Source organism: Haemorhous mexicanus, chromosome 21 (assembly GCF_027477595.1).
Source record: "Haemorhous mexicanus isolate bHaeMex1 chromosome 21, bHaeMex1.pri, whole genome shotgun sequence".
Taxonomy (NCBI): domain Eukaryota; kingdom Metazoa; phylum Chordata; class Aves; order Passeriformes; family Fringillidae; genus Haemorhous; species Haemorhous mexicanus.
This window is the reverse complement of record NC_082361.1, coordinates 2,910,294-2,936,512: the sequence shown is the minus strand read 5'-3', so window position 1 is coordinate 2,936,512 and position 26,219 is coordinate 2,910,294. Positions and strand designations below refer to the sequence as shown.

The window sequence follows — 26,219 nt, the reverse complement described above, 5'->3', positions numbered from 1 at the left end:
CTGGTTGGGCGCTGCCCGCCCCTCCCGGTCCCGTCCCGCCCCGGTTCCGCCTCCCGCAGCCGCTCGCTCCGGCTGGGGCGCGCCCGGCGGCGGCGGGCGCAGGGAGCCAGCCCCGCTCGCTCCGGCGGCACCGGGCACAGCGGGCACAGCGGGCACAGCGGGCACAGCGCCGGGCAGGGCGGAGGAGGAGGAGGAGGAGGAGGAGGAGGAGGAGGAGGACGATGGGCCGGCGGCGAGCGGCGGCGGCGGCGGGGCGGCTGGCGCAGCCCGAACCCAGCGGCATGGAGCCCGGCGCCGGTGCAGAATGAAGGGTGCCTGCCGCCCCCCCCGCAGACATGTCTGTGCCTTTACTCAAGATTGGAGTCGTCCTCAGCACCATGGCCATGATCACCAACTGGATGTCGCAGACGCTGCCCTCCCTCGTGGGGCTCAACACCACCAAACTCACGGCGGCCACGGGCGGCACCTTGGACCGCAGCACGGGAGTAAGTGCGGGGGGCTGCGGGGCACGGGGAGGGCTGCCCGGGGCATGCCAGCCTCCCGGGGCATGCCAGCCTCCCGGGGCATGCCAGCCTCCCGGAGCATCCCGCATCTCTGGGCATGCCAGCCTCCCGGAGCGTCCCCGCATCCCGGAGCGTCCCTGCGGCTGCTCCCCGCCGCCGCCCAGTCCCTCCCCGCCCGGCTGTCACATCTCTCCTTGCCCAGGTGTCCCCGTGGCCGGCAGGGTCCCCCCTGCAGGATCGCCGCCCCTCGAGGGTCCCCGCGGTGCTGCGGGAGCGGAGATGGGGCGCTGGGGGGACAGGGGGTGCTCCAGGAGATGGGGGTGACCGTGCAGGGAGCGTCTCTCCCTCTCCCCTCCTCTCCTCTCGTTCAGCCGTCCCTCGTTCCTGCCTGGGGGTACTCGGTTGCCTCCCCGCACCGTCCCTGCAGCCGAAGGGATGCAAAGTTTCCCTCGTGGCCGCTGCAGAAGCCGCCGGGAGAGCGGGTGCGAGTCCCGGGAGGCTCCTCCGCTGCCCTCCCTCCGCGATCCGCCCTCGGAGGGATGGAGATGCAGCCGGGAAGTCGCCGTGCGGGGCTGGACATCCCCTGTCCCTGCTCTGCTGGAGGGCTGGGGCCGTGCCTGAGCTTCCCACTTTGGGAATGGCTGGGAAAATCATTCCAGTCTGTCTGTCTGTCTTTCCTGAGCAGGGAAAATCGGGCACCTTTCTCCTGCTTCTGACAGAGCCGCGCTGCTGCAGCTCTGCTGTTCCCGGAGTATTCCGTGTAGTGGTTGTGCTGCTCAGTGAATGAAGCTGGGATTTTTTTATTTTTTTTCTCCACGTTGTCAGGGTTTATGAGATCCATTTATTATTCTTATTTTTTTTTTCCCCCGCTTGTTTTAGCCAGGGAATCCAATTGTGCGTCTGCCTTGGCATGTCTGTCAACGTAGGCATTTGCAAGGTGATTTGTTCTGTAGGGAAGCGGTGAAAAGAACATTTCCCCTCTGGCTGGGGACACGGTGACACCTCCAAAGTGCTCCGAGGCTGGGTTGGGATTAAATAATGGATTATGCCGTGAGACCGAAGGAAAATTAAGAGCAGAGAGGGGAATGCGCTGTGTTTGGGGTGGGCTCCCTTCCCCGGCGTGCCCTCAGGATTGCATCGCATCCCTGCTGGGATTCTGCACAGGGCTCGGCTGCGGGCTTCCCCTGCCTGGAACGGAGGGGAGCGGTTGCCTGCGGAACCTTCTCATGCCCGGGGAACGGGGCAGAGAGAGGGGGGAAGCTACCTCGGGGTGCCCGTACCTCGGGGTGCCCGTAATTCAGCGTGTCCGTGCCCCGGGGTGTCTGTGCCTCGGGGTGTCTGTAATTTGGGGTGTCCGTGCCTCGGGGGGTCCGTAATTCGGGGTGTCTGTACCCCTGGGTGTCTGTACCCCTGGGTGTCCGTGCCTCGGGGTGTCTATACCTCGGGGTGTCTGTACCACTGGGTGTCCGTAATTTGGGGTGTCCGTACCCCTGGGTGTCCGTACCCCTGGGTGTCCATAATTTGGGGTGTCGGTACCCCTGGGTGTCCGTGATTTGGGGTGTCCGTGCCCCGGGGTGTCTGTACCCCTGGGTGTCCATAATTTGGGGTGTCCGTACCCCTGGGTGTCCGTACCTCGGCGTGTCCGTGATTTGGGGTGTCCGTGCCCCTGGATGTCCATAATTTGGGGTGTCCGTGCCCCGGGGTGTCTGCACCCCTGGGTGTCCGTGATTTGGGGTGTCCGTACCCCTGGGTGTCTGTAATTTGGGGTGTCCATAATTTGGGGTGTCCGTACCCCTGGGTGTCCGTACCCCTGGGTGTCCGTAATTTGGGGTGTCTGCACCCCTGGGTGTCCATAATTTGGGGTGTCTGCACCCCCGGGTGTCCGTACCTCGGCGTGTCCATGCACCCGGCCGAGCACATCTCCGGCTGCCAGCCCCGGACCCGGACCCCGGCGTGCTCTGCAGAGCCGGGGGCACTGCTCAGCCCTGCTCAGCCCTCGGCAGCACGCTGTGCCCTCCCTGGTGGCTCGGACACGTCCCTGTCCCGGCGTTAGGGACTCTGTCACCGCAGCAGGGCAGGGCTCCCTCCCCGATGTGCTCAGGGCTGGTCAGCATACGGAATTTTCACTGTTCCCTGTGTCCCTGCTTTCCCACTCGCGTTGCCTTCGTGTTTTCAGCTCTTCCTCTCCTTTTCAGACCCCTCTCTGATTCGTCCCCAATCCATATTTTTGCATTCCAAGTGAATTTTGCCAGCTGGGCCCTTGGAGGAGCCTCCAGCCCAGCCCCGCTCCCTGCCACATCCTCATCCCCCTTCACCTCCCAGAGCCCTGCCAGGCCTCCCCTGGTTAATTAACCCATCTTTCCCTGTGTTAATTAGGTGTTGCCTACCAACCCAGAGGAAAGCTGGCAGGTGTACAGCTCTGCCCAGGACAGCGAGGGACGTTGTATATGCACAGTGGTGGCACCTCAGCAGACGATGTGCTCGCGTGACGCCAGGACAAAGCAGCTGAGACAACTCCTAGAAAAGGTAATGCTCGGCCCCTGCTGGCTAAAGTGCTTTGGTTTGGTGGGGTAGGAACCTGAGCTGAGCCTTGGTTTCCAGGGAAAGCCCCTTGGGATGGTTGCTCTGTGTGGAGCTGTCCCCCCGTGTGTGTAGTGGGGAATAATCAGCTGCAGGCAGGAGGAGAAATCTCTTAAGTGTTTTCTGAGAGAAAAGCCTGGCCTAAGGTCAAGGGAAAACTGCTGAGATCAAAGCACCAATATTGAACCGTATCTCTAAAAAAAATACTTAAAAAATAAATAAATTCCCCTTTTTCCATTCTGTTGGCACAAGCAGTTTCAGAGCAGACTCAGCAACAGGAGAGGAGAGAGAATGAAAAGCCCAAAGCCAAGCTTTCCTAGGCAAGGTGGTATTAAAAAGGTCAAGTGAAACCCTGCAAGCTGTCGCCAGCAGGTAGCACAGAGATGACACTCAGTGGTTTTCTGCCTAACGTTGACATCCTCTTGATTAGTTTTTAATAGTCTGCTGTCCAAAAAGATTCAAAAAATCTCATTAGGGAAACATCCCCAATAACAAGGAATTTTCCCAGATAATAGATTTCAGTGAAGAAATGCTGTTTCATGGGAAATTGTGCTCTTCTCTTGCAAATAGGAGCTGGCTCCTGTGCTGGATATATAATTAAACCCCATCCCCTAATGCTATATTGGCCTGTGCCGTGCATGACAAAAGAATTTTCATCCTGCTGCTTTGGGGAAAGCTGCTGTATTAATTCCCTCTAACAATATTAAACCTCCACTTAACTGATTTCCCCATGTGCTGAGGACAATAAAGCCAGCCAGGAAACATTCAGCCCTAAAACAATTCTTTGGGTTGTCAGAGGCTGCTAAAAATAATCCCAAGTCAGGCTTTTCTTTCTCGCAGCAAGAACGCCCTGGGTGCTTTTGCTCCTGAGAGGCAGCAGGATTTATGGACAGCTCAGACCTGCTCCCAGAACTCCTCATACACTCTGAACAATCAGGGTTTGACCCCATGCCCTCTGCTGATGGGCAGGAGCTGGGAATGGGAGACCTGGGATAACATCAGGAGGGTGGAGGTGCTCAGTGGGGTTTTTTCAATGCAGCTCTCTGGCTGCCAATGGAGAAAAAGTGAGGGAGGAGCAGGATTTCTGGGCATGTGTTGTGGGATATGTTACCTGCCTGCTAATCTGGCTGCATCTCACTCCCACGGTAACCTATATGAAAAACCCCAAAATAAGGAACAGGCTCTTAGTGCCAGACATCTGATCCTGATGGAGGCTGGACTGATCATCCCTGGAGGTGCAAACAACTGCAGAGCAGAGCTTCCAGCTTCCCAGGGAGGGTTTCAGTCCTGGAAACTCCTTCCCTCAGCTGGCATTCCAACCCTGGCTTTGTGATGGGGGGAAATTGCAGCTCCTGGTTTCTCCCTGGCAGCAGAGGAAGCAGCACAATGTGTCAAGGAGGAAATTGTGGTTGGGTTTTCCAAGGCGCAGAGATGGAATTCACCCATGGAAATTGCAGGGGATCAGCTGTGTTTGTGTGTACACAAAGCAATTAGAGCACCTTCAGGGAGATCTTCACGCAGAATTTTTTGGAGTTGGGAGGTTCAGAGCTGCCATCCATCCGTGCTGGGCTCATGGGGATGAGGATCTGGGTGGGAGCTGCAGTTCCTGTGGCTGGGAAGGAGTGCTGGGCATGCTGGCAGGTTACAGAGGGGAGGGCAGGGCAGCCAGGGCTGCACAGGGTGTTCAGCCCAGGGTTTGACACTCGAGGTGTCTGAGCTCATCCTTGGCTGGGGTACACCGAGTCCTTCCAGCCTCACACGTGGCAGGTGCTGAGTGCAGCCTTGGACTGCACCCAAACCAAGACATCACCTCAGTCCTGCTCATCGTCAGATGGTGTTTGATCTCCAAACAGAATTTGATTGATTGATTGATTTGTTTATTTGTTCTGGCCCTGTTATCGGGGACAACTTCCTCCTCTGATGGTGAAACCATTTCTGGTTTCCTGCCAATCCTTCCTCTCAGCCAGTGCTGGTTTCCAGATTTAACAGTTCTTTTTGCTCCTCTGATGGTCACTCCCAGGTGTGTGCAGGGGGACAGTGACATCTCAGCCATCACTGCCTCCTGCAAACCTTAGCAGATGAACTTTTCATTTCCTGAACCATCAGCTGAGTCAATTTCTCTGCTGTTTTTTCCCCTAAACCTCAAAAATCTCCCTCAAGATTCCTCTTGCTGTTGCTCCATCAGTTTGTGCAGCTCCCCAAGGCTGAAGGTTCATCCCCAGCTGAGACCCCAGAGCTGGGCTCAGAACAGCCCTTTTGGAGCTGGCAGGAAAGGCTGATCCCCAGGGAAGCTTGAGCAGGGTTTAAACCTTGGATCTGACCTCATAAACCTCACTGAGGTCATCAGGCCAATACTGACTCCCTGTGACTCTGCTTTAATTGTGAATCAGCTCCTCAGACAGGATGACAAGAGCAGCACTGGAAGCTTCATTTGTATTAATTTCCTATTTCAACTGCTAAAAATAACTCTTTTCCCCCAGACAGCCACAGGTATCTGTCTCACATTATCTTGGTGAAAATGAGGTTTTAGGCTGAGAGAGGAGGCAAAAAGCATTTTCAGGCGAGGTTGGAGGACTGCAGCTGATGGATGGAGCTGAGGGAATTTAAGAGGCACTATCCTTGGGCCTGAGTTCATTAGAGCACTTCTGTACATGCTTCAGCCTGAGCTCCAGCAGGCTCATTGAAACCTAATCATGTGCCAGAGTGCTTTGCTGGATCAAGGGCATAATATGCTAATGAGGGAGAAGAGGCAGAGCCTCAGCTGCTGGAGCACTGGGGCTGCCAGGGATCTCAGGCTCACTCCCTACACATCTGGCCAGGACCTTGCCCCATGGAAAACAACACAGGCAACAAATACCCACTCTGGGCTCCTGAAATCCTCCCCAGAACAGCAGAGCAGCTCGTTGGAGGCACCTCTGTGCACAGGCACGTGGGGAGGGCATTTTCCTGTGCTTCAGAGAGGAGCAGAAACATTCCAGAGGTGCTGGAGGGCAGCAGCCTGGGCGAGATGCTCTGAGAGCAGAGCGTGTCTCTCCCCTCCCACACCTGAGAAAGAGCCTAAGGAGCCTCCCAGAATTTTACTCAGCAGACTCAGGTATTGGTCTGTCATTACAGAAATGCTCTTTTCTGGTTATTTGCAGCTGGGGTTAGGCACTGGTGGAATTAATGGGATGAATTTTGCATGAGCCCTACAAGTCATCCCTCTCTCTGCTCCTTGGAACAGTTCTGCTGCTCAGCTCAAAGGATGGGCTGGATAACTGGAATAAAAGCAGCTTGGCAGCCCAGCCATGCTTGTCTAAGACTTCTCCTCTCCTGCCTCAGGGCACAGAGAGGTCTTCAAACTCGTCCACATGCAGCCCAGGTGAATTAACACCCACTGAGAGCTGACATTCCCTACAGTAGGCACAGCTTAATGGGAGCTGACCAGGCTCTGGCTGAGCTCAGATTTGCTCTTTTCTCCTCCAAACCTTGTTCACACCTCCCTGAGCAGCTCCTGGGGAGGTCAGGGTGCTGCTGGTTCATCTCTGAAGCTCAGGGACCACAAATAGCTTCACCTTTGCTGAGGAACACTCTAGCCCCGGAGCAGTTGTGGAGAACACTCCAAAGCCTGTTGGCCTTTGCCATCCAGGTCATCCATACATTTTTAATAGATCCCTGCAATAGTTTCAGTGTCATCCTGCATGAGCAAGGGGCACTGTGATGGTTTTTCCAAGCTGGAGGGGCACCCTTGGCATTTGCCCTGTGCTGTCCTGCCGTGCCCTCGCTCTGCCACTCCAGGTAAGTCCCAACCCACCACAGTGGGATTTGCCAGAGGAAATGTGGGATTTGCCAGAGGAAATGTGGGATTTTCAGCACTCCTTCCCTCCCCACGCCAGCTTGGCTGTGATGAGGACACAGATGGGAGCGGATGTGGCACCCGTCCATCCAGGGAGCAGATCCATGGGGACAGGGCTGGCTCAGCCACCCACAGCTGAGCAGGATGGGAACAGGATGGGATCAGGCAGGAATCAGACTGGGAGCAGGATGGGATCAGACTGGGATCAGGATGGGAACAGGATGGGATCAGACTGGGATCAGGATGGGAACAGGCTGGCATCAGACTGGGAGCAGGATGGGCACAGACTGGGAGCAGGATGGGATCAGGCTGGAATCAGACTGGGAGCAGGCTGGGATCAGGCTGGAATCAGGATGGGAACAGGCTGGAATCAGAATGGGATCAGGCTGGAATCAGACTGGGAGCAGGATGGGATCAGGCTGGAATCAGACTGGGAGCAGGATGGGATCAGGCTGGAATCAGACTGGGTGCAGGCTGGGAACAGGCTGGAATCAGACTGGGATCAGACTGGGATCAGGCTGGGAACAGGCTGGAATCAGACTGGGATCAGGCTGGGAACAGGCTGGGATCAGACTGGGATCAGGATGGGAACAGGCTGGGATCAGACTGGGATCAGGATGGGAACAGGCAGGAATCAGACTGGGATCAGGCTGGGAACAGGCTGGAATCAGGCTGGCTGTGGAGCAAGGCCTTGAGCAGCAGCAGCAGCAGGCTGGGTGCCTGACTCACTTTACCCACAGACGTCACCGTGGCGGTGGCACTGCTGGGGTGACGTGGCAGTGGCAGGAGCAGCCCCCGTGGGCTGAGCCCTGTCACGTCCCCGCCGTGGGACAAACACGTCCGGCCCCGCTGCAGAGCCCTTAAATTTGGCTCGGTGCTAAAGAGGAGCCGACGTCAGAGCCCGTTCCACCTCTCCCAGCCTGGAAAACAGGAGGGAATATCTTAATAAATCAGATGGCAGCCAACCTTCAAAATCAGGTCAGCCTCGCTGGCATTCCCCTCCCCTCCTCACACCTCCAGCTCATTTTCTCACCGCCAGCCCAGCCAAGCTCCTTGCATCACTCCCCCGGCGGGGCCAGATGGGCTCCGCGCGGGAATGCGGCACCGCTCGGCGCCGGGGCTGCACCTCCCGGGCAGGAGGCACCAAAGGGCTGCCAACCGTGCCCGGTGCTCCCCGGCTCCAGGATGCCCTCCCTGCTGCTGGGTTGGCTGTGGCACCCATTATCCACCCAGCTGCTGGAGCAGGCTGGGTGCATAATGAAGTTCTGCTGGCAGCGACTGAGGTTTGTGCTCACCAGGAGATGGAAACGCGCACCTGGGCTGAAGCTTTTCCTCCCAGCCAGGTGTGCTGCTGTCACCTCTGAGCTCTCCTCGTGCCTCAGCAGGTGCCTGTCAGAGAGCCCAGCCTGAGTTTAACCTCAACTACACCCCTCATTTCCATGTCAGATTGCTGAACTCTTCTCTGCAGGAAAAAAAAATGGTTTATGAAACCGGTTTTGCTGTGTTTTAGAGCATGGGGTGGCAAGCTGGGAGCTGCTGTTGATGAGGCAGTAAATAATGCATGGGCTGATTGCCCTTTAGCTGTGCTGAGCGTGGGGGAAAGGTCAGCCTTGGGATGCAAGGGGGGCTGCCTCGCTGCTGGCAGCACCTTCTTAATGAGCCCCTTCTCGTTTGGCAGGTGCAAAACATGTCCCAGTCGATAGAGGTGTTGGACAGGAGGACTCAGAGAGACCTACAGTACGTGGAGAAGATGGAAAACCAGATGAGGGGACTGGAATCCAAATTTAAGCAAGTGGAAGAAAGCCACAAGCAGCACCTGGCAAGGCAGTTTAAGGTAGGTCTGATTTCCAAACTGCTACAGGAGCGGTGGCCAGGGGATGGTGGGGATGAGCACGGCACCGTGGCCCTGGCTCCCATCAGGGGAGCCCAGCTGTGGGGTCATTCCTGCCCAAAGCACGGCCAGATCCAGGCTGTGGCCTCACATCCTCAGCCCTGCATCTTGTTTTAGGGTAAAAGCACAAATCTCAGTGCTCCCACACCCACCTGGGTGCCCGAAATAGGGCGGTGCAGGGTGATTCCATCAGGGGGGTCTGCAGGGAGACACCAGGTGAGCTCTGGGTGAGGTGGGTCCCCTCTGTGGCCAGGCAGCTTCTCCATGCCATGCCCAGCACCCATTTCTTGGGGTAAAAAACCCAAGAACTGGGGCTCCCTTTGCATTCCTGCAGCACGTGTGGCAAGCCACAGCGAGCAGTCACCAAACCCCATCTCCCTTGGGGGTGGCTGGAGAAAGGAGTTCATCAATCAAACATCATCCCCCCTGAAAAAAAACCCAAAAATACAATTATTACAGCTGTCCTCAGGCTGGCAAACTGCACATCTCCAGGATTTTGGCCAATTTTGGGTGTTGGCAGCAGAGGCAGCACCGTCTGATGGGTTTTGTGTGGTGTCCTGGTGCTGGGCAGAGGGGGAGTGGAGCTGCAGCCTCTGGAATGCAGCTGGCACTGGGAGCAGTGGCCAAACCCTCAGGAAGTTGCTTGAGGATGAATGAAATTGCCAAAAAAAAAAATGTTCTGAGCAATACTGGAGTCTTAAATTCTAGCAGTGCTGTGGGTTAACAGATATAAAAAATCAAACGGAAAAGATTTCTGGTGGAATTTGGGGACTTTTCTGATCAGCCACCCAGCTGATTCCCACCCTCGTTTGCAGGCAGCTGGCTGGTATTTTAAAGCAGATTTTTTTTTAATGCCAAATACTGAAATACCATGATTATCTCATAAAAAGCTGGGAAGATGGTTCTTAAAACTTTTCACCAACTCCACCTCCTCCGCTCCCCATCTCCAGTTACTGCAGGACCCTAAATTTAGCTCTGCAGTCTGGATGGAAAGACTTGAGCATGAGTTTCTTGTATTTAATTATTTCTTTATTTTGGTTATTATTGTTTTCCCCCCCCCTCCACCATTCTGATGAGTTCAACTCTCCCCATTGCCTGCCAGGGAACTTTGAATGAAATAAAATTAAAACATTCCCCACGTGCAAAGCACGGGAGGGAAAATAAACAGGAGGGGATGGATGGGGAGGAGGCTGAGGAGGAATTCCTGATCCTCTTCAGCCCCAAAAAGCTTCAGGACACAGGCAGATGTCACAGCCCTGGTGCTGGGAGCTTGGCCACTGCAATTTGAGCAGCACCAGGGATTTTGGGTGTTCTAACACGCTTCATTAACGGGTAGGTGCATGCATATTAATGTCTACTCATTAGCTGCTGGAGCAAAGCATCTGCAACAAAATGCTGCATTGTGAGCCTTTAAATGAGCAAAAGGCAAAAAAAAAAAAATTTAAAAAAAAAGAGAAAAAAATTCGTTTCTGCAAAATCCATCTGATAATGAATTTATTTTTCTGTTCCGTGCTTGAAACCAGTGAGGAATTTTTTGTCTAATTTGCTGCCAAAGCAGCATTTGAAAGAACAGCCACAGCATTTTGTTCCTGCTAATGCCAGCATTAAACTGTGAGTGCTTTGGAGCTCTTGTGTTGGTTTTTTCTCTCTCTTTAGTGCCGTAAGAGTATTTGTCTATGAATGGCTATCTATATAAGGCAGGTTAGTGAGCTAGATCCTCAACAGTATTTCATTTTCTTGCTTACAGGGCTAACTAAAAAGCAAGTTTTTTCAATGCTGCAGTGACTGAAGAAGCAGTTCACTCCCATGTAACCATGAAAAGAGGGCCACAGAGCATTTTGCACCATGCATTGATTTTTTTGATTATTTTCCAAATTAGCACCATATCTCACTAAGGAACCTTGAACCACACAACCGAGATCTTCCTTTGCATGCAATTGTAGATGCATTTCATGAATAGTTTGAAACCCTTGTCAATGCATATATATCTTATTTTCTTTTATTTTTTGGAAAGAAAAAAAAGAAAAAAAAAAAACAACAACAACTCTTTGTGTATGTGATCTGAAGCATGTAACCCTAAGATGTTGCATTCTAAAAATGACAAATAAAGGCCTTTCCCAAATATTTTGGTGTTCTGCAGCCTGTTTAATATGTTCTTGCCAAGACATCATTCGGACCAGAAATAATAATTGAGCTAATTTTAATGCTAATAATGGTGGGATATGTGAACATTTCGCTCCCATAGGAAGCACCCAGGTCAAGGCAGAGTGTTGCAGATTTTTGCACGCATAGCACTGAACCGAGCTTATTTTAACCTTGCAGGCAATAAAAGCGAAAATGGAGGAACTTAGGCCTTTGATACCAGTGTTGGAAGAGTACAAAGCCGATGCCAAATTGGTATTGCAGTTTAAAGAGGAGGTCCAGAATCTGACGTCAGTTCTAAACGAACTCCAGGAGGAGATTGGCGCCTATGACTACGAAGAGCTTCAGAACAGAGTGTCAAATCTTGAAGAAAGGCTTCGTGCATGCATGCAAAAATTAGGTAGGCTCAGAACCACCACGGTGGCTCCAAGGCCGCCGGCGCCAACGCACGCATCCCGGCCGGAGGCAGAGATGCCCCGCTGGACATCTGGTGCCGTGCCCGGCCGCGAGGGATGAGCTCCACACAGCCAGGGGCGATCCTGCCAAGAGTTATGCCACCAGGAACATTCCTCCTGGGAGTAGTCCAGCCCAGGATTACTGGCAGGAGCAATGCTGCTCGTGGTGTGAGCGCTTCAGGATGCTCCTCTCCTCTCCCCCGGAGCGGAGCGGGCGTGTGGGCGGCGCTTGCATAAGTGGCAGCTCACGCTTATGCAAAGCCAACACTTGCACCCCTTTTGCTTCTGCATCCCTGGACCTGGTCCGTCAGCAAAGGGCTCTGCTCGTGGTGGGGGGTGTGGGGCTGTGCCTCGGTTTCCCTCGGTTTCCTTTCTTTTATTTTGCATCTTGCCCATCCCCCCGGAGCAGAGCATGAGGAGCTGGGGCGCGGTGTGGTCCTGCCCCTGCGCGGGATGTGAATCCTCCCTCTCCCATCCCCTGAGGGAGCAGGGAGCCATTTCCACCAGGCTGCTGCTAAACCACCAGGGACTCATCTCCGACCTCATCCAGAGGGTTGGAATTGACTGAAACTCCTGGGGCTGTCGTGGGGAGGCTCAGCTGCCACCAAACCCAACGCGTGACCCCAACCACAGGGGGAAGGAGCAGGGCACTGCCTCCCACAGCTGCAAGGACTCTCTGCACCATTTGTTGGGCCAGCTCTGGCTTGATTTAATTTCTCCTTCCATTATTGACTTTCTTGCCACGCCATTTAGATAATCCAAACACATTAACTGCTCTGCAGTCTATTTTGGTAGCACATACAAAATTACACTCTCAGGTAACTTCCTGGAAGATCAGATCTCTTCTGAGCACTTGAAATCCTTGGCCAGGTAACGCTTTGTTTCTCTCTTGGCTCTGCTGCTGGGGTTGCTTTTGCTTGTCTCTAGATGCCTCCACACTGTGAGCAGCCACCTCCCCTCCATTCCCTCTGCATTTCCATCCTCTGGGTCCTTGGATGTCCCTTGCAGGCTCCATCTCACCCAGAGAGTGAAATTCCCATTTAAATGTGGATGCTCAGAGTGTTTGAACTGAGGTACCCTTGGGACAGGTAAAACCCCCCCGGCCAAGAGAGATCAGAGTTTGATTCCTCATGAATTAATGAGTGCTGGTGCCCCAGGTTTGGTTTGAGAGCAGGACAGGCTGGGGCTTTCTGCCCCTGTCTGCTGATCCTCCCCTCAGCCCCTGATGGTCACAGGGAGGGCAGCGGGGTTGGGCAAGGAGGGAAATTCTCACCTTGCCCTCACCCTCTTGAACCTCCCCCTGAAAGCCTCATGGGGACAGGAATGGGCAGGGCTGGAGTTCCCAGCTCCTGGAGCTCTATCAGGTGGGCACGGTGCAGTGGGAAGATAAGGAAGGATGAACAGATAAGAAGGAAAGATCAGAAAGGAGAACAGGCCCAGGAGGGTGGGGTGGACCAGGGCACACAGAGACCTCCTGGCAGCCCCACATGCCCTGCAGATGGATCCTGAAGGCAGAGGAGGAGGTGCCTAAGGAGGGGTCCCCTTGCTGCACCCAGAGCCTTCAGCCCATGCCTTGAAGATGAGGAGGAGCTGTGGGTCACAGGGAGAGGGAGCAGCAGCAGGAGCAGGGATTTGAGACTTCAAACTTGGGAACAGTTCTTTCAACAAAGCCATTCCAGCCAGGGCAGCTGGGACAATCCTCCCACTGACCCTGGGCAGGCTTTGGCTCCCAAACCATGCAGGGCTCCAAAAAATTAGAATTTGCTCTTGGACCATTAACCCTTTCTGCTCATCCCATCCCTTCACGCTCAGGTCCAGTTGGGACCAACAGCCCAGGTAAGAAGAGGGCAGGTAGGGATGCTGAGCTCTTGCAGGTAACCTTGTCCAGGAACTTTTGGGTGTTTTTAAAAATCTTTTTGAGTCTTTAGCAGGGTTTTTTGGCTTCTTCCTTTGCTCTCTCTCTGGGGTCAGGGCAGCTCTTTTGCAGCAGCCCTGGGTGCTCAGAGATGGATTCTGTGCCTCCCAAAGGCTCATCCCAGAGGATTTGCTGCTGGCTCAGGAAGCTGATTTATTCGGTCACTTAAAAGAAACAGCACGGATTGGATTTCCAATGCTGTTTATCTCTCTGGTGTGTAAACCACTGGAAATGGTTGCTAATTGAGTTAAATTCAGATAACAGCCTTACAAATGCTTTGCTGCCACACAATGAGGCCCTGATTGCCGGGGATTTCACTTTCTGCAGGTTTTCTGCTCAGTTGGGCTCTGATGTCTCAAGGAGAAGGTTCTAGCTGGGAGAAAGGTTTTTCTGCTGCTGCCCTGGGGTGTGTGTGCCCCAAACAGGGTCAGGGAGCTGCTGCAGCAGGCACAGGCCAAGGGAGGGGAGGGATGTGCCACATTCCCACCCAGTTCACCTCTCCCAGGGAGCTCTTGGCAGTGCCTTTTCCTTGGCCAAGGTCCTGCTTTGCATTTTGGGTTTCCTCAGCATTATTGATGGATCAATAGTGAAAACACTTCCTGACCCTGGCATGTGTGTGGAGGAAAAAAAGAAATCAATGATGGCAGCTTCAATCTGTGTTTCTGTGTACACTCCTGAAGATCCCTGTTTATCCAGGGATTTTAGCCTTTGCATTCATGTTCCAGGAGGAGGTGCAGGGCCTGGCACTCCTTGGATCTAGGGGGAATTTAACTCAGGCAGGACAAGACTTCCTTGGGAAAAATCCTGGTGCAGGGATGGGGATGGAGCCATCCCTGATGGATTTGGGATGGGGATGGAGCCGTCTCTGATGGTTTGGGATGGAGCCTGATGGATTTGGGATGGGATGGAGCCATCCCTGATGGTTTGGGATGGGATGGAGCCATCCCTGATGGTTTGGGATGGGGATGGAGCCTGATGGATTTGGGATGGGATGGAGCCATCCCTGATGGATTTGGGATGAGGATGGAGCCATCCCTGATGGTTTTGGGATGGAGCCTGATGGATTTGGGATGGGGATGGAGCCATCCCTGATGGATTTGGGATGGGATGGAGCTCAATCCCTGATGGTTTGGGATGGGGATGGAGCTCAATCCCTGATGGTTTGGGATGGGATGGAGCCATCCCTGATGGTTTGGGATGGGGATGGAGCTCAATCCCTGATGGTTTGGGATGGGATGGAGCCATCCCTGATGGATTTGGGATGGGGATGGAGCTCAATCCCTGATGGTTTGGGATGGGATGGAGCTCAATCCCTGATGGTTTGGGATGGGATGGAGCCATCCCTGATGGTTTGGGATGGGGAGTTCCCAACCAGGCAACAGAGGCAAGATCCAGGCAGAGCTGAGCTGCCACAGCCCCACCCCTGCCCGGAGGGGATTGGGATTGGGATTGGGATGGGGATTGGGATCAGTCCTTGGCCTCCTGGGAACCTGCTCGAGGGCAGGATCCCGGCTGTGGCAGCAGAAGCACAGAGCCCAGAAGGAGCTGGTGCCTGTGCGTTGGTGGAGGAGCTGCCAGGCAGGACCTGTGGGCAGGATCCCGAGCTGGAGAGGAGGTGGTGGCACCCTGGGAGGAGGGGAGAGCCAGTCCCACCCGCTCCTGCTGGAATATTCCTCCTGCAGCCGAAGTGGGGATGCATCTCAGGGCAGGGTGCAGGACAGAGGGACACTGGGGAAAAGGCTGATTTGTGGCCAGGAGAAAGGAGTTGAATAGCTCTGGGTGAAAAGGAGTGAAAGCAGCTCCTCTGTGAGGCCCTAAATCTGCTCCTCACAGGTTCCCCTGTCCTCACCTCGTGGGTGAGCAGCAGGATGTGCTTTTGTGTGGCACAGCTGTCCCTGAGTGACCTGGAATTCCCACAGAATCCCATTTGACAGGAGGGGGGGCGTTGCAAAAAGCTCAGCTGCTGATATGGCAGGTGTGGTGTGCATCTCCTCAGCTGGGTGAGGATCCCAGGGCCTGGAGTTGTCCATGCCTGGGTGGCAAAGCTAACTTGGGGTCTTCCAAATCCGTGTAAATTCCCCCCAGCAGCCTGGGATGGGTTTACAGCAGGAGAGGGAAGAACCCTCCTGCATTGCTGAGGAGCTGGGCTGTGTGTGCCTCCAGCTAAACGTGTAGGAGATGTTGCAAACAACACTGGTTTACCCTTATCAGCTGCTGTGGCTCTTTTTTTTTTAACAGTTTGGGGTTTTTTCTGGTGGTTTTTTTTTTTTTTTTTTAATCAATGAGCTTTTACAGCTCACTCCTCTCCAGGGAAATGGGAGGAAGAGATAAAGTGACAGCAATGTAGGGCTGTGATAATGGAAGGCAGATCTGGGATTAGGGGAAGGCTGGACCCCTGCAAGACATTAAAATTTGTTATTTTAACCCATTGCATCTCTTTGCTCTCCCTCTGAGCTGAGAGGTTTGGAGAGCAGCAGGCAGGAGGGCAAATTCCTGTGCCTTGTGTCTCAGCAGAGCTCTGCTTTTTGGGGGCATCTCTCATGATCTGCCTGGGCCTGGAGGCTGTGGGGGCACTGATGGTGCCCTTGGTCGTGTCCTGCTGGTGCACAGCAGGAATTTCTTCCTCTGGTTTCTGCCCTGGGCTAAGGGGATCCCTTTGGCCACAGCTCTGAGCTGAGGCAGATGGATGTGTCCGATCAGGAATTACAATGCAGGTGAGAACAGGCCAAGGTGAGAAGCAGCTGAGAGGGATTGCAGAGTTCTGGAAGAGCTCAGGGTGTAAAATCTATGATCCCATGAAGGTCAGGTTGGACAGCAACCCGATCTGGTTGGAGACATCCCTGCTCATTGCAGGGGGGCTGGACTAAACGACCTTTAATGGTCCCTAATAACAAACCATCCTGTGATTTTACTTGGTAATTTGGAGCAGGATGACCTTGTCCTGAGCTGGCAGAGCTCTCCCTGTGTTCCAGCAGCACCTGCAGGGGCTCCCACCTGCAGCCCAGCCCTGGCTCCTGCTGAGCAGGTACTGCAGTGCAGCTCCAGCACAGCACCCAGAGCAGCTTCTCCACCCCAGCACTGCCACCTTCCCCTTCCCCAGCCTGCCAGGGGCTCCCACCTCCAAAAGGAGAACTCAGGAAGCACCTCCTGAGCTCTGGGTGCTGGCTGTCCCCATTGCCTCTGCCCTGGATGTGGCTGGGTTTTAAATGAGCTCTGGCTGGGTTTTTAATGAGCTCTGGCTGGGTTTTTAATGAGCTGCCCCTGCCCAACAGGACATCCCCCACCAGCCCAGTCCCTCCCGAGGCATCTGCATCTCCTCCCCTGTCCCTCCTCACTGCACTCACCTTAAATTTGGGTGGGGCAGGGAAGCAGAGTGGCAGCTCTGCTGAAACTTGGGGATATGGTTGGGAAAAGGAACTGGGATGTGGCTGCACCTTCCGTGCTGGGGCTGCAGCTTTCCACACCCATGGACAGCCCCAGAGAGACGCTGGGACACAGCCAGGGCTGGGAAATGAGCTGGAGCAGAGGTGCCGCTGCTTCCCCTCACATTTAGGGCTTGAAAACCCAGCAAGGAGCTGCGGTGGCTCCCTGAATTCAGCAGATTTGGAGTCCTGGGTGTGCCTCAGCCCTGGCTCACAGCGCCCTGCCCATCCCTGTGCTGGTGAGGCTGAGCTGGGCAGGACCCTCGGGATGCTCCCCCCTTCATCCTGTCCCAGCGCTGGCTGGAGACCCCCCAGTGTGTGCAACACGAGGGGGAACGGGGAAAGCGGCTGGCAAATGATCCTTGCAGGGAGGAGATTCATACTGTGGGCCATTTTCCACCTTCCTCTTTTCTCTCCTCTGCACAACCCGTAACAATCGCACGTTTCCAGCAGGGCTGGAATAGCCACGGCCGCCTTTTTATCCCGGCTGGATCAGAGCAGCTCCGTCCTGCTCTCGTTCCCCATTCCGTGCCCCTCGCAGCTCCTTCTCTCGGGGACAGCCATAAGGACAATTGTCATTAAGCGGCGTCAAACAAACAAAAGCACCCGACGCTCGTTCCTGACCCGATTCCCTGTAATTAAAGCGAGCCTGGGCAGGGCAGAGAGGAGCGGGGGGGATGGTGCCGGTGCCCCTCGGGGGCTGTCGCGGTGCTCACCAGCCTTCCCCTCTTTTCCAGCCTGTGGGAAGCTGACGGGAATAAGTGACCCGATCACAATTAAAACCTCGGGGTCCCGCTTTGGATCGTGGATGACGGATCCTCTGGCTCCTGAGGGAGAGAACAAGGTAAGAGTGTGACAGCATCACCCGTGTGCCTGAGGACAGTGAATATTCATCCCAGCGCCCTGGGAAACCCCGGGAATGTCCTCATCCATCCCACGGGGCTCTGCTGGCAGCAGGAGGGGCTGAGCATCCCCCAGGGAGGGAGGATGAGGAGAAGATGAGCAGCCCCTGCACTGCTGCCTTTCCTGGGCAGGTGAAACTCAGTGATGAGGGTCCCTGGGCTCAGAATTGTCACCACGAGGTCTGTGTGGCAAAAAAAGCAAGTATTGGGTTTCTAATCTGTGTTTGGCAGCCCGGAGGGAGCTGGGGCTGAGCAGAGGGACCCGTGGTCCTGGTCCCTGGTGCTCTTCTGCTGCCAGCACCTCTGATAATGTCATCTGCCTGTATTTGCCCTCCATCCTCCACCTCCATTGCTGTGAGGAATTAACTGACTGCAGCCAGAGAGAGAGATTTGTTTTGCTTTGTTTTGGTCTTTTATTTTTTTTCCATTCAGACCATTCAATTTTGATCCCAAGAAGGTAGGAGGCCAATAACTGGCTGAAAATCAATCCCAGCTCCCCATGACTGATGGAATGGAAAATATCTCGAGTGTTTGCCGAGGATTTGCAGGCAGCAAAACAAAACAAAAAGCAGAAAGCTTGGCTGCCTGTAATTCCCTCCTGCATGCAGCATCCTTCAAAGGATAAAGGCACCAGTGAGGGCTGGATCAGGGCACCTATTTTGGGATCTGTGCCCTGGCATCAGCTCTGTAGCTGCGAGAGGACAAGGGATGCTCTGGAGAAGTCACCCCTGGGTGGTTTCTTTGAAGGTGACTTGAGTTGTCAGGTTCTTTCCCTCCAGCAGCCAGCTGGTTGGCACTGGTTCCCCAATTCAACACCTCCATATTTTACAGTTATTAAGCAAAATTTCACCTCCAGCCCAAATAAAACCCGGCTTAGAGGTGGGATGGGAAGGTTTTACCCCCATCACATCTTAATTTGCTCAAGAGAGGGGACAGAATTGCCCCCTTCAGGCTGTGCTTGCTGCTTCCCTTGGCACTTAGACCATTTCCAGCTGAAGCTGGCAGTTCAGATGCTAAAGATCCTCCCGTGTCTCCAGAGAGTTTTGTCTCAAACTGCTATTTTTTGGTATTTTTTTTAGCCATGCCTTTTTCTGCAGCGTATTTTTGTTGTACAGTAAGCTGCAAACTGGAGCTGGAGCTTCCCAAGCCTCTCTGTGTATTTAATATATAAAAACCTGCTGGGAATTTTATTAGGAGCATTAAGTGAACTCCACGGGCTGCTCAGCAGAGTGGGAGGGTGAGGATGGGCAGGGATGGGCAGTTTGTCATCCCCAGCTCCTGTCCCCGAGCCCCAGGAGGGGTTTGGTGTTCCTGTGATCATTTGTTCATGTCATGAAACCACAGAACACAGCTGGGGGAGATCTGTGGGTGCTGGGGGAGCAGCAGGTGGGTGCTGAGAGCTGGGATTGCTGTGTGTGGCTAGGAGGGGGTTGCTCAGAGCCAGCTGCTGTGATGGGACATCGTCCACCCATCAATCCCTGCTTTTCCAGAGCTGGGAATGCTCTTGGGTGCTGCAGCCCCTGCGCAGGGCTCTGCTGAGCTTTAAAAACTGAGCACAACACATTTGCATGTTGAATTTTTAATAGCAGATAATGAAATGGAAGCAGCAAAGAGAGAGTCGTGTTTTGGATGTTTTTTCCCCTATAATTTCCCAAACTGGTTCAGCTGAAGCTGAAGTTTCATTTCCAGCTCTGGCTGTTCTCTGTTTTTGCAGGCACACCCCCAAGCCCACCAAGGTTTGGGGCTGAGGGTCAGAGCCATTTGCCACACCTTCATTCCCCACCTCTGCAGCCTTCCCAGGGAGGCAATGACAGAAGGCTGAAATCCCTTGCAAAGTTTTTGGAGACCCCAGTTGACTTCCCAAAGGCAGCAGCCAAATGTTGGCCTGCCTTTCTCAAAGACTGATGATCACACTCCAGACACAGAGCTGTCAGATTTTGCAAGGGGTTTGCAGAAGAAATCTGCACTACATCACCCAGATCTGCAGCCTTAAAGGCTTCCCTCTGGCTAAATTTACCTTTTCTCCTTCCTAAATTTACCTTTTCTCCTTCCTAAATTTACTTTTTCTCCTTCCTAAATTTACCTTTTCTCCTTCCTAAATGGCTCTTACAGAAAGCAGCTCTCTCATTTTCAGGCAGCAACTGCATCCAGAATGTCAGTGGCTGGCTGGATATTTCTTGTGGATATTAACTGCACAGCTTGGTCATTTGCCTCAGAATTGGTTTCATATAACAAAAGCTTTTTTTTTTTTTTTTTAAGGAGTCTAGACAGTGTCCCCAGTGAACTGGCACTTAAATGATGATCTAAAATCTCTCCCCAATCTACCCAGAGCAAGATTTAGATGTCTTTGTCTCTTATATTTCAGCAGCCTCGCTTTAAGCTTTTGATGCAGCAGTGTATGATTTTTAAACCAATATGGACTTTTTGCCTGAATTTGCCTGACAATGAGTGATTGCATCCCTCTCTCCCGCATTCCAAATTAATGGAGTTGTGCGCAGCAGCTGCTGTAATTTACTGAGTGCTACCGCGGGAAGCAGCAGCACAGAAAATGCTGGGTTTAGCCAGGGAAAAGCTGCTAATTGCCCTCGGGAAGGGAGGGGGTGCCAGCCACCAGCATTCCCAGGGGAGCGCTTAAGCCAAGGAGATATCAGGTTATCCCCCAGGGAAAGCTTTGCTGTTGGGTTGATTTCCTAGCTGATTTGGGGGTCCAGAAATTGGGGTTATTTCTGGATGTAGGTGACAGATGTTGGCTGGATTCAAGGCCAGATTTGGAGCAGCCTGCTCTGGTGGAAGGCATCCTTGGCAGGGCTGAGTTTTAATCTCCATTCCAAACCATTTTATGACGATTCCACGACTCCTGGCTGTGGATTTCTCTCGGTTGCGGTGTGATGTCATGGTTTGCCTCAGATACTCCAGGTTCCTCCCTGATAATTCCCTGCCAGGTGTGTCAATCATCCCTCCTTTCCACACCCTGACCCCTGCCGAGCAGTGTCTGTCAATCCTGGCATTCCAGAAGGGCACCCAGTGAATGGCAGGATTCAAAAGATGCCCTCTGCCCCTGGAGGGACCTTGGGCCATCCAGGTGTCCTCTGTCCCTTGAGCTTCCCCCCCACCCTGTACCTGGTTGGTGGCTCCCTATCCCTTCCCTCCTCCCCTCTCCCAGGTAAAAGGAGCAGCACCCACGAGTTCAGGAGTTCTGTTGGAGCTGGTGCTGGGTTCAGAGGCTGTGGGCCAGAACAAAACTCTGGATCCAAACCCTCCATCAGAACCAACTCCTTTCCTTCCCCATCGCCCTAAAGCTTCTCTGCCAGAGGGAAACCTGAGGAGCAGACCCTGTTATGGGGGAAGCTCCATCCTGCAGCCACCAGAGCTCCTGCATGCCTGGACTTGTCCCCACGTGCCCAGCTGCAGCACCCAGCCAGCCAAAAGTGTCTGTGGGGTGAAACACCACACAGCCATGGCCAAAAGTGTCCCTGGGGTGAAACACCACACAGCCATGGCCAAAAGTGTCTGTGGGGTGAAACACCACACACCCACAGCCAAAAGTGTCTGTGGGGTGAAACACCACACACCCATGGCCAAAAGTGTCCCTGGGGTAAAACACCACACACCCAGCCAGCCAAAAGTGTCTCTGGGGTGAAACACCACACAGCCATGGCCAAAAGTGTCTGTCGGGTGAAACACCACACACCCAGCCAGCCAAAAGTGTCTGTGGGTGAAACACCACACAGCCATGGCCAAAAGTGTCTGTGGGGTGAAACACCACACAGCCATGGCCAAAAGTGTCCCTGGGGTGAAACACCACCCACCCATGGCCAAAAGTGTCTGTGGGTGAAACACCACACACCCATGGCCAAAAGTGTCTGTGGGGTGAAACACCTCACACCCATGGCCAAAAGTGTGGGGTGAAACACCACACACCCATGGCCAAAAGTGTCCCTGGGGTGAAACACCACACAGCCATGGCCAAAAGTGTCTGTAGGGTGAAACACCACACACCCATGGCCAAAAGTGTCTGTGGGGTGAAAACACCACACACCCATGGCCAAAAGTGTCTGTGGGGTGAAACACCACACAGCCATGGCCAAAAGTGTCTGTGGGGTGAAACACCACACACCCATGGCCAAAAGTGTGGGGTGAAACACCACACAGCCATGGCCAAAATGTCTCTGGGGTGAAACACCACCCAGCCATGGCCAAAAGTGTCTCTGGGGTGAAACACCACACAGCCATGGCCAAAAGTGTCCCTGGGGTGAAACACCACACACCCAGCCAGCCAAAAGTGTCCCTGGGGTGAAACACCACACACCCATGGCCAAAAGTGTCTGTGGGGTGAAACACCACACAGCCATGGCCAAAAGTGTCTGTGGGTGAGACACCACACACCCACAGCCAAAAGTGTCTGTGGGGTGAAACACCACACAGCCATGGCCAAAAGTGTCTGTGGGTGAAACACCACACAGCCATGGCCAAAAGTGTCCCTGGGGTAAAACACCACACACCCAGCCAGCCAAAAGTGTCTCTGGGCTGAAACACCACGCACCCATGGCCAAAAGGGTCTCTGGGGTGAAACACCACAGTGCCACTCTTTGGTCAAGCAGCGAGGGCCAGACAAGCTCAGGCTCGTCCCGTCCAGCTGTATTGGTGTTATTCCAAAACTCTCCCTAACCCTCGCGTTTGCCTCGTGCAGGTTTGGTACATGGACAGCTACCACAACAACCGCTTCGTCCGCGAGTACAAATCCATGGCGGATTTCATGAACACCGACAACTTCACCTCCCACCGCCTGCCCCACCCCTGGTCGGGCACGGGCCAGGTGGTCTACAACGGCTCCATCTACTTCAACAAATACCAAAGCCACATCATCATCAGGTTCGACCTGAAGACTGAGACCATCCTCAAGACGCGCAGCCTGGACTACGCCGGCTACAACAACATGTACCACTACGCCTGGGGCGGCCACTCCGACATCGACCTCATGGTGGACGAGAACGGGCTCTGGGCCGTCTACGCCACCAACCAGAACGCTGGCAACATCGTCATCAGCAAGTTGGACCCCAACACCCTGCAGAGCCTGCAGACCTGGAACACCAGCTACCCGAAACGCAGCGCCGGCGAGGCCTTCATCATCTGCGGCACCCTCTACGTCACCAACGGCTACTCGGGCGGCACCAAGGTGCACTACGCCTACCAGACCAACGCCTCCACCTACGAGTACATCGACATCCCCTTCCAGAACAAGTACTCCCACATCTCCATGTTGGACTACAACCCCAAGGATCGGGCTCTCTACGCCTGGAACAACGGGCATCAAATCCTGTACAACGTCACCCTCTTCCACGTCATCCGCTCCGACGAGTTGTAGCCCGGCCTTGGTTGGAAACTGGGTTTAAGGGGGGGGGTGGGGGGAAGAAATAAATTAATTAAAGTGAAAATTTAAGAAAAAATAATAGTAATAAAAAGGAAAAAAAGGGAGAAACTAATTTAAAAAATACCATGCTATTAAGGGAACATACTTTAAATAAGTAAACATATAAACAGCTGCCAAAATTAAGACCAACATCATGGAGGATTATTCAGCATAAGCCTGACAGATCAGCATTACCTCTACATTTCTAGAAGTCCGGCCCTGTGTTATAGACTCACGAGTAACCGTGTACTTGCAGCTGGAACTGCACTCAGAGAACCACTTCAGTTTGGGGTTTTGTTTCGTTTCTGTTCCGATAGCAAACCTAGAGAACATCCTCAAGCAGTAAGGCAATGACTGTTGGAAGTTCACCCTCGGGAGCCTCGCTCTCCTCCGTGTGTGGCTTGCATGGACATTCCCCCGGCGTCACGGGCAGCTGTGATGGATGTGTGGAAAGGAAAAGCAGGAAAAGCTGACCCGTGAGGAGCTCTGGCTGTCTCAACAAGACCTATCCCAGGTTAGTTTTCTTTGCCTTCCATTGCAGCTACTGTCTCTCTCAACTGTGTTCTTGTCACTTAGATTAACTGTGCTGAGACCCGAAGTAGCTCATGGATCTGTGTCTTAGTAACTTATTAAACACGATGGTTTAAGTATGTATTATGAACAAGTTGTTGTACCCATATTGTTTGAACTTATGTATTCAGCAACTATATTGTATAATGTATGTCTGTTATTTACCAGAGGTGGCAAAACTTTGTATGTCCAGTTTATGCAATGAATGTTGTAAATGCAATGATGTAGTTTGGATTTAATAAATGATGGTTTTTTCGTTTCTAAAAAGGCAAAAAAAAAAAAAAGTCAGTGTTCACCCTTATACACAGGTAACCAATTTCATGTTGATAATTACAGGAATATTCTCTTACTGTTATCTATCTGCATAGCATTATGGTGGTTGGAAATGGCTTCCGTGGAGATTCTGTGGCAGCAGATTCCCATGGGAAGCTTTGTTTATGGAAGTGTGAAGGTAATTAATTTTTTTTTTAAGAGGAAAACTTTGTACTATCCACAGTTATCTAAGGAACAATAAAACTATTAGGAGACTTCCCTGCTTTGTTTGGTGTCTTCTCTGTGTGAGTGAGCCCGTGCAGGGGAGGGAGAACTGGAATTTTGGGGGGTAAATGCTGAGCAGCCATCCTGAGTTTCTTTCCAGGGAATATTTCCTGATGTGTGGCTGGGGCTGGGGGCTGGGAGGGTGGAGGGTTGGCTCTCTGCTCTGTAGGGATTCCCTTCCCATTTTCATCTGGAGCAGGCATTGCTCCAAGGAGATAAAATCCTGTGGCTGCTCCTGCTGTGGGCAGGGTCTGGCCACCCCCTCAGGGACTCACAGTGTCTGGTGTTGGTGCCACAACAGGAGAAATCTCTGCCACCTTTATGGGAGCTGCAGACACTGCTTGGGACCCCTGAGAGCAACTGGATCCCATTCCTTCTTGGATTCTTGGAGTGCTCCCCACCCTGAGTTTGCTGCAGGCTTGTGCAGGTAACAATCTCCTTTATTTAACTTGTTCTAAAGAGTGACTGTCACTGTCACAGTCACAACCAGCCCTCCTGGTTCTGCCAAAGCAGGGCCCTCACGGGGTACAGGATGCTCATCTCCCTCAGGTGTGAGATGTGGGGTCCCATCTCTCTTTGCTGTAAGAGTTGGGGTCCCATCTCTCTCTGCTGTGAGGTTTGGGGTCCCATCTCTCTCTGCTGTGAGGTTTGGGGTCCCATCTCTCTCTGCTGTGAGGTTTGGGGTCCCATCTCTCTTTGCTGTGAGATGTGGGGTCTCATCTCTCTTTGCTGTGAGATTTGGGGTCTCATCTCTGGTGTGAGGTTTGGGGTCCCATCTCTCTTTGCTGTGAGATTTGGGGTCCCATCTCTCTCTGGTGTGAGATTTGGGGTCTCATTTCTCTTTGCTGTGAGGTTTGGAGTCTCATCTCTCTCTGCTGTGAGATGTGAGGTCCCATCTCTCCCCTGCACCTCCAGGAGAACAATATTTAGCAATTCCCACTCCAGCCAGCTCCGGGTGAAGGGACAGCACCTTCTCCACCCATCCAGGGTGATCCTGAGCTGGATCTCAGGGCCAGCTGGGCATGGTCCCTGTGCAAGCTGCAAAGGGCTCGCTGGGGTGGCTTTAGCTCTTCCCTGCCTCTTCCCCCACAGATTGGCCACGTTCAGCACCACCAGGAGTGACAATTTTTCAGCCAAGTGGCCACCAGGAGTGACAATTTTTCAGCCAAGTGGCCCAGTGAGGCTCAGCCTCTGGGCTCAGCAGATGGATGGTTCAGGGCCCCGGGAAGGAGCAGGGATCACCAAGGTCAGGAAACTGAATATCAGCAATCAGTGTTTGCTGCAAGCTGCACATCCAGATTCCAAACTCCCAGCCTTTGCAGCAGTTTCCTGCTGGGCTCTTCAGCAGGAGGAGGGAAAAGGGAAAAAAACAAAGCAGTGTGGTGTGGTTTCTCAGAGCTGGATTAAACCACAAGCACTGAGCAATCCTCCCCGTGAAGATGTTCCAGGCAGTTCCACGGGGCTGAGCCTGCCCTGTGTCAGCTCTGCTGCTCTCGCTGAAGCCTTGGCTGGATGCAGAATGGGGACAGCTCTCTGAGGACCCATTCCTCTGCTGCACTCTGTAATTCCAGCTCTCTGGACTGCCAGCTTTGTGGAGAACTTCGCTGTTTAGCAGTGCTTTTCCCTCCAAGAAGCTCAAAAAGGGGGGCTGGAGACCCCTGGTGTAATTGGCAGCAGTATTGATCCTCCATGTGCAGGAGAAATCTGTAAAGCCAAAAAGCAGGAAGGCACCCAAAGACATTTCTCTTTAATTAATGTATTTCTGCAGTGCAAACTGACTGAAGGGCAGCACACTGCTCTGTGAGGGCCAGAGCTGGGCCCAGGGGTGCTGCAATTGATGGGACAGAGGCTGATGATGGCACCAGGGCTGGGCTTTAGGCTGGAACTGCTCCTGCCCAGCTCCCCAAGGGCTTTAGGGTGTGAAAGTGGGTGGAAATCCTGGCTGTGCCACGTGCTGGATTGCTTTGTGGTGTGGCTGATTGTCCCAGCAGCCAGGCTTTGTGTCCTCCATCCTAGATGTTCCAGTAAGGGGGTGGTTCCTCTCCAAGACCCCAAAT

The 26,219-nt window shown here is 53.5% G+C and overlaps 1 protein-coding gene across 4 annotated transcripts; it reads left to right on the top strand.

The window, feature by feature from the left end:
- The first annotated feature begins 208 nt into the window (after positions 1-208).
- OLFM1 (olfactomedin 1) lies at positions 209-24,156 on the top strand. Of its 4 annotated transcripts, XM_059864951.1 has the most exons (6): positions 209-485; positions 2,880-3,029; positions 8,597-8,752; positions 11,132-11,351; positions 17,481-17,587; positions 22,336-24,156. In XM_059864951.1, the coding sequence occupies exons 1-6, from the start codon at positions 336-338 to the stop codon at positions 23,008-23,010; spliced, it is 1,458 nt and encodes a 485-aa protein (XP_059720934.1). In that variant the 5' UTR covers positions 209-335; the 3' UTR covers positions 23,011-24,156. The 4 variants fall into 4 exon arrangements, with proteins under 4 accessions (XP_059720934.1, XP_059720937.1, XP_059720935.1 ...); XM_059864954.1 differs by lacking the exons at positions 209-485; positions 2,880-3,029 and adding an exon at positions 7,743-7,896; XM_059864952.1 differs by lacking the exons at positions 209-485; positions 2,880-3,029 and adding an exon at positions 7,967-8,261.
- Positions 24,157-26,219: the final 2,063 nt, after the last annotated feature.

Coding starts and splice junctions, on each gene's coding strand:
- OLFM1 (XM_059864951.1), top strand. CDS start 336: ATGTCTGTGCCTTTACTCAAGATTGGAGTCGTCCTCAGCACCATGGCC. Junction 486..2,879: donor CCTTGGACCGCAGCACGGGA/GTAAGTGCGGGG, acceptor TGTGTTAATTAG/GTGTTGCCTACCAACCCAGA. Junction 3,030..8,596: donor TGAGACAACTCCTAGAAAAG/GTAATGCTCGGC, acceptor CTCGTTTGGCAG/GTGCAAAACATGTCCCAGTC.